Source organism: Daphnia carinata, chromosome 9 (genome assembly GCF_022539665.2).
Source record: "Daphnia carinata strain CSIRO-1 chromosome 9, CSIRO_AGI_Dcar_HiC_V3, whole genome shotgun sequence".
NCBI lineage: Eukaryota > Metazoa > Arthropoda > Branchiopoda > Diplostraca > Daphniidae > Daphnia > Daphnia carinata.
This window is the reverse complement of record NC_081339.1, coordinates 5198505-5206297: the sequence shown is the minus strand read 5'-3', so window position 1 is coordinate 5206297 and position 7793 is coordinate 5198505. Positions and strand designations below refer to the sequence as shown.

The window sequence follows — 7793 nt, the reverse complement described above, 5'->3', positions numbered from 1 at the left end:
TTTTTTCTTTTTATCTTCGAGTGCCAAAGTTGAAATGAAAAGGAGGGAGGGAGGAAAAAAAAAATAAGGATTGGGGGAAAATGCACGCGACCCAGCCAGCCAGCTCCGAATATAAAAAAAAGGCTTCGTAGGCTTCGCTAACGAACCACCGACGAGACACTCGACTCTACAACTGAAGGCTAAAACTCAACTGCGAGGCATAGACGCAGGTTCCCTGAAACGTGGAGGGGAGGGCGGTAGCTGTGTGTGCCGTGCATATATCAAACTTGAGCTCTCTCTCCCCCAATGGCTGTCGAGCAGGGCTGATGGCCTCAGGGAGTACTGCGCAAGGTCGCCAGTTTGGAATGGAAGGCCGACAATAAAACAAAAAATGGCGTTTCGAGTCATACAATGGCATCTGGCGGTCATAATTTCAACTATTTTGGCGCCAAAATGACGACAGAACGAAGGCGCTCAAAACTCGTTTTCCCACCACACTTCAAATAGTACGAAAAGAAAACGTATTTTGTCCCCAAAATTGGGGCAAAAATTTCCGTGCTATTTATTATGTTCTCAACAGTTTTATTACGAAAAAATGAAAAACCAAAGCTGTCTACACATTCGTTGCTTGCAACGACGAAAATCGGAGGAACAGTTTCTTAGGAAAATTAACGATTATCAACACCATATGTAACCCACAAGCATTATACGAAGCAACCAAGATTGGATGGACTACAGCGGTATGTGGGGCATAGTCTTTGAGAAGGCTTAAAATATTACGTACTTTATATTATTGAATTCCTAGTTGTGTTAATTGCTGCTCAGCTTCAACAATGAGGCGAAACACCTTTTGGCTCAAGAATGTATTCCTGTACAGGGTAATCGTGTTGAGGTGTAAAATGCATTGCCAAATGGAATGCACCAGTTTCAGCATAGATATCCCATTCTGAAGCAAGTCATTCTGCAGCACTTTGGAGTGCCATGTCACTGCAACATCGTAATCATTTTCATCAAATCGCAATCCAAGTAGCTGATCATAGTGCAAATTCCACATGTAATTCTCTCGAAAAGGAAAATTCATGACAGCCGAATCTGAAAGACGTTGCTGCAAATAATTCCTTTGTTTCATTTTCATTTCAGTCTGTGCTTGGTGGTACATCAGTGCCTGGTTTGCAATACCCATCTCTTCCATTTTGGCCAATCCTACAGAGACAATTGTCTGAAGTCTCTCCACTTCCATGCATAATTTTTTTCTCTGGTCCAAAACGGCTTTCGTCAACGAAAGAGACTTGGCCTTCATCCTAGCAAGCATGGCGAAAAAATGTTGAATAACTTCTCGCCAGGAGTCCAGATTCCCCAGAAAATCTTCAGTCAGTTCCCAGCTGTTAACGTTCTCCTCGACATCCTTGGCAAAGATGGATAAAACCGATCGATTTGTATCTGCCTTTGTGATCACATTGCAAATCATGTCCAGTTCTTTAATCCCTTCCTTGTCTTCAACGAATCCACTTAAGATTTCTGCAATTTTTTGGTTCCCAAAAAAATCCAACCCTTCCGAATCGGCCAAGTAGGGCGTAACAACAATTGTCAGCGAATAAGGAATCCGAAATCCTTGAACGTAATGGATATCGTAGACCGAAATGCAATTCGTTGTCTGGCTAGGCTCATCTTCTTCAACCATTTGAAAACGAAACTTGTCTTTCGGTTGAACATCGACGACGTGGTTGATGATATTGTTGATGAATTTCTTGTGGTATGGACCTTTTGTCCCTAACACAAAAATTGTCCTTTTCTCTCTTTGCTCGTCGGGTAGACCAAAAGAAAAGCGTTCAATAGTTCTTGAATTTTGTGCTGAATGTCTGTTCAACGGGAAGACGTACGTATCTATTCCATTGTGCAGACCAATCAGTACGGATCTCACCTTTAACATGTCAACCAATCTGATTGCTTGATAGCTTATTGTTCTTTGTTGATTAATTGTTAGACTTTCGTTACTCAAGATTGCCGGTTGATGTGTTAAGTTAGGTATCAGCAATGATGTACGTTTCTCCTTTTGTCGTCGATTGTAAAACCAAACACTAACTACCTTCTTGTCCATGTGGAGCGAATCCGCCAGGAAGGCCATTTCCTGGACGGACGGCCTATTGTTCTGGCAGAAATATTGTTCCAGGGATGCCTTGACATACCACTTGATATACGTCCGTTGTTTACGATTGAATGGGTTTCGAGGCTATGAATTAAATTATTAAAAAGAAACAGTAATGAGAGCAATTGTACAATATTTAAGCGAATCGATCTCGCTCACACGTGTAAGCGAAATCGAATCGAAATGATAAAGACTAGTAAAAATTGATTTAGATTACTCACAATATATTCTTCCGACATTTTCACTTTTCCCAAAAAATGCTTGCGTTGCTACCTGACCGACTTGTACTGCGTAGACTGAGAGACTTGCCTAGCTAATCCCGTCGAGGTTTCAAGCGCATATTTTTTTTCGAAGCGTCTGTGTCTGTCCATGCGACTTATCGCACGAACTAAGCAGCTGCCAATGTACTATGCAACTTTTTCCTCATACGTTTCATTCCTCAACACGCAAACGAGAATTACACTCATGATGTACAAATGACAGCGACAATTAATGACGGGAACAGTAGCACTACACATCTGTTGGCTTCCACGTGCGAGTCAAATTTGCTGACAATGTGTAAAGTCTGTTTTTTTTTTAGACCAAAAGTTTATGACAATGGTCGGGAGACATTCTGGCTGGCAGGACTGTGTGTGATGGATGACGTAATTAAGTTATGTTTTTGACAGAGTTTTATCACATTTACTGATAAGCGCCTGACATTTACGTTTATCGCCGGTTATTTTCCTCGTAAAATCCCCGGCTAATGACAGGTAAATTCCTTGGTAAAATAAAACGAAAGGTAGTCCGAATAAGAATAGAATTAAGTCAATATAATAATACATAGTTTGCTTATTACAATTGCTGCCATCACTAATGTGCTGATAATGTGTGGCGGGGGTTGATGTGACAAGCTCCTTGATCTTCGTGGAATGTGCGCATTTGATTTTGATGATTGTACCAACCAAGTTTGGATTCACATTTTCCTTCGCACTACACCAATAAGTGTGTCGCCTTCAGGTCAGGCGATCAGGGACCGTCTGGGTAAAAGTGGCATTAGCATAGTGGTTTAGCACAAGAAGGTGCTTGTATTGCTTTCTATTAAAAATATCAATTACTGTTGAAGGGTTGTGGAAACAAAATCTCAACAGAATGCTTGTCCCTACCGATTTTCGTATGTTGACGTACTTTCTTGCGGAGGCAATATCACTATAGCAATTCAAATTAATTTATGGTTATTGAATTTGTAATAAAAACAAAAACCTATGCAACATTAAACAGGAACGAACACATGAACACAACAAAATAATCCATGAACCATTTTTTTGCAGAACAAGTTCATTCACAAAGCTGCCTGACGACGTTGTCAAGTCCCTAAAGCACAATCAAAATTTTTATTATACAACTCTATGCTCTTAAATTTGTACACGAAGCTTCTAAATATTCGTAATTATCTTACATTACCGTGTATAATTGGAAAAAATGTGCATTTGTGAAAATACTCCCTTTGCACGATTTAGTTTCCATTAAATAGGAAAGGTTGCTGAAACCCTTTTTCTGAGAACAGTTTCTCGAAAACATGATGGCCGACATGAACGTCTACCAATCAAATTCGAGGAAAAAAAGGAGAAAGGGTGAACAAAAAGGAAACGTTCTTTTCTTAATATCAATGAGCTATTCTTAATATCAGTCAGAAGTGTAATTTGGCGGGAATAACAGTGAGCCATTGAAGTTGTGAAATTCTCAACACAAAGATTAGTGGAGTGCTACGTGGTAACGTTTCTATTTATTTGCTATCAATTTAATTTTGATGTTAAAGTTGTATAATTTGTGTTACATGTGTGGAAATCAGCATGGGAATCAGAAATGTCAGCCATGTGGTCTGCATTGCTGTGCACATTTCAATGCCATGTTTCATTCCATTAGCCATAAATTTTCATGGCGATTTATTGGTGGTGTGACATTCGTCTTAATTGGTAATCGTTTTACGTCGTTTTTATTTACAGAACGCCTATTTGCTTAAACGTTTGAAATTGGGGGCTTCATTCTAGAATAGATGATAGTTGTTGCATGTAGTTTTATAGCTGGAGAAGTATAAATGTTGAAGATATAAGCTAGGGAAAATATGTAATGTGACCTAATTGCAACAGAAAATAGGTTAGCATTGGAAGATGTTTGCTTCGTCATTCTACATTACTTGACAGCTTTGTCTGGTTGCTTGTAGAGATCTTGCAAAGTTTTACCTTAGCTTTGTATGTTGTGCCTTAAAAAAGCATTTGGGATTCTGTGGAGAAGTAGAATAATTTTGAACCTTACTTTTGATTTCTATGACTCTGTTTGAAGATTGACTTTTATCATCCAGGGATTAGGAAGTTTATATCGGACACATTGTTCCACATTTCCTCCCCAGATTCCTCATGTGGCAAACTTTTTGATTGTGAATCATGCAGAACGTACAGGACGACATCCAACTGTAATGCAAACATGTAAGTCATCATTTAAATTACTCCTGTACTAGTAAATACGTTTTTGACGTTTGTGGTATTTTCTGGCGTAAGTATTGTGTTCCGTTTTTAGGGTGAAGGATAACAAGGTGTTGTAAGTCTTTTTTATAGTAGTACATTTCCCGCCATAGGGCTTGAATAAAAGGCAAGTGGAACGTTAAAAGAAATCGTTGTTTTACAGAGGGTAACAAAAAACAACGGCTATATAATATTAGAGGTTTAATTGTAGTTTGACGAAAGATGGGTATATGTGTTATGTAGATGAGGGCGTTGTCCAATTTGTGGGACTGTAGAGCAGATAGGTTACGGAGTTGCCAATTTGTTATCGTATGCCACTTGAGTAAATTCGTGGAGAATGGCAAGGTTAGAAACCGGGAGTCTGCGGACTTCATTCGGGTCGAGTACATGTAAAACAAGTTTTGACTGTCCAGCTAATGCACGTGCGTGTGAGGACTGGTATGACGTCAAATGCTTTTACAAGGACGTACGGTTTGGAACCTTTTAAAGTTTTGCTTTGTAATTGCGTATATTTTTATATTCACTGGCATGCCGTGCATGTGTGGGGAGTGAATGGGTTAGTGGATGTTACTTCCCAGTGAAATGTGTTCACGTGTTCATTTTTAGCCGTCTGTGCTTCATATGGTCTTGCGCCCCAGTTGCTTTCTGGTTTATATTTGATGCGTTTCGTTTAATGCAATGCTGCTGTTAACTATTATACAACGTTTGTCCAATCATGTAGGATCCAATCAATCGAGCCTTTTATAAAAGAGGGAAACTGTGGTAAAATGAAATGTAGCGCGTTTTGAACGTAAAATTTTACGATATCGTTGTAGCAAAAAAGTGCGTGTTGGGTTTCTTTTTGTTCGGTGACCACCCGCTGTCTCCATCAGTATAAGGTATATCTTTGTGCCAGGCGCCATATAATCCCTTACAACAACCCGATGTGTTTTCCATTTTTCCTGTCTTTTATTGTTATTATTCATACGCTATGGAGGAGGACTGCAAATATTTTATTGTATAGAAGGACTTGTTTAGAAGAAATGTTATTGAATATGACGTTGAAAAACCAACAGGCGACATAATAGACCCGTACAATGGGACTACTATGTAATAAAATATAGTGGATAAACTTTAGGATTCGTTCCTTTATGTAGTGGCTTGCAACTAGAGTTTTTAAATATTGTTCCAAGCAGAGTGTTTTTGTTTAGTAATAGTTAGATAACAATCATAATTCGTGATGTTTTCCTATACCTCAGGTGTGTGCTACCATCTAGCGGCTGAAGTGGGCGATTTTCAATTTCAGGTAGTTCAACTGTTTTTTTTTTCCCCACCAACTTGTTTGTTTAAGTGTTCAACATTTTCATCAGGTTTTAAGATGACGTGATTGCTTTTCCGAATTGAGATGCATACCGAGAAAGTCCATACACATCTACTGATGGCGAGAAAAAAAAAGGACTTACACGTGAACGACGTAAAAGGTAAATGTAATTCAGTTATCGTTTCCACACACTTCAAGATTAGGGTTAGGTTTGAAAGTTAGATAGTATAAAAATTTTCCCTCAACTTCCACCGCGGGCTACGATTCTTCGACGAATTTGACAGTTTTTAAAATTTATCAATACGTCTTTTATTGTTGAAAATGGAGAAAGTGGGGGCTGCGATTCCGTTGAGCTCCTGCTTTCGACACACGACACGCAGACAATAGTTCAGAGGCTAACCAAACCTTGGTACAAAAGAATATAAATTCCTCCCCGGAAAAAAAAAAAAAACTATTTGGAACGTCTATACGGGCGGGTTATCGCATACCACGTACATCTTTCCCTCTCTCTACAAATGATTTTGTCCTTTATAGATTGAATATTACCGCCTAATACGTTTCGAACTGTTGTGCACTCGCCTGTCCATTCCGTTACATTGGCAAACGAGGAAACCCCATTTTCATTGTAGGGCAAAAGATCGTTTTCCGTATTCTCATCGTTGGGGGTGTACTCTTTTATTCGGGGCAAAACATTTTCTTTAGGAGGGACACTCGTGGATTTTGAAAAAAAAAAATGACCATAGCTGATTCCTTCTACAACAACGACGCAGTTGAATTCTGCAGAACCGGTCCTTATTTATTTAGGATTGGCTCTTTCGCTCTTATGCGAAACGTAGGGCAGATGGCAACGAAGAAAGAAACGAGATTCAACTCCTGCAGTTGGTTTGAACCTTTTTAAAGTCACTGACCACGGCTTAACAAAAATATGAGATACTAAGTTTAACAAACTCCAGTACATTACCAGCTTTGATATCTTTAAGAACAAAATTTGTTTACTGCGCTATTTTCTCTTTTTTGATTGTCGACATTGCCCTAGGTATGATACCCTTAATCGTGGGGCTCTCTGCTTGCTCCGGATCTCGGTTGTAAATCACCCAACCAGTGTAAATAAGACGCAGATAACTTGGGCGCGCTCACGGCATTCTTAAAAAAAAAAAAAAAAAAAGACAATTCTCATAGAGAGAGACGGAATAGTTCCTGTGCTATATAAGGGGTTGGAGAAATGAGAAAAGTCTATTACACCGGCGCAGACGACGAGTGATGGGAATGACAGTGGAGCTTTCGTGAGACAGTTGTTTAACTCGCCAGTTTTTACAACCTCCCGTTTTTTTTTTCTAACCGTGAATAATAAGCTAAAGTATTTTCAACCCTGCCTTTCCCTTAATAGAGCTGGAACTCTATATAACTGATGGGCCGGATGAAGGAAGCGCGCGGCGGATAATTCTATTGGTAATAACTAGTCAGTTGGCTCCGGCTAAGCCTTCCACCACCTTTGATTGCACGTCCAGTTTGGGCAGGAGGGGAGGACGATGTTAAGCATTTTTTTTTTCTTCTAAACCCCCCCGAAAAAAAAAAAAAGGAAAAGTTGACTCATCACGAGTTGTTTGGGGTTCCGTACGGCGAGTTTGGTATGAATTATTGATGGTTGTAAACATACTTGAATTTGTGGCAGCAATCTTATCAATTTTTTTTTTTTTCCTTCATTTTGTATTTATTACGTATGGGGTTGCCACCATATATAGGGGGGGCAACGAGCAGCGATTTAAATGATAATCCTGTTCGTTCTTTTTAAAAATTTTCCTGCACTGTACTGCATCAAATCTCGCTCGACTCTTAGAGGTGTGATTTTTTGTTTCTTTCAATTTCT

The 7793-nt window shown here is 39.3% G+C and overlaps 1 protein-coding gene and 1 long non-coding RNA gene across 2 annotated transcripts; both read right to left on the bottom strand.

The window, feature by feature from the left end:
- Positions 1-769: 769 nt before the first annotated feature.
- Positions 770-2104, bottom strand: LOC132087724 (uncharacterized). Its single transcript, XM_059496872.1, has one exon. It carries the CDS (start codon positions 2102-2104, stop codon positions 770-772), a length of 1335 nt encoding a protein of 444 aa, XP_059352855.1.
- A 443-nt stretch (positions 2105-2547) lies between these two features.
- LOC130688482 (uncharacterized) lies at positions 2548-3417 on the bottom strand. Its single transcript, XR_009421782.1, has 3 exons — positions 3271-3417; positions 2964-3202; positions 2548-2885 (listed from the first exon to the last, which is right to left on the bottom strand). It is a non-coding gene; the product is annotated as an uncharacterized LOC130688482 (long non-coding RNA).
- Between the last annotated feature and the right edge of the window lie 4376 nt (positions 3418-7793).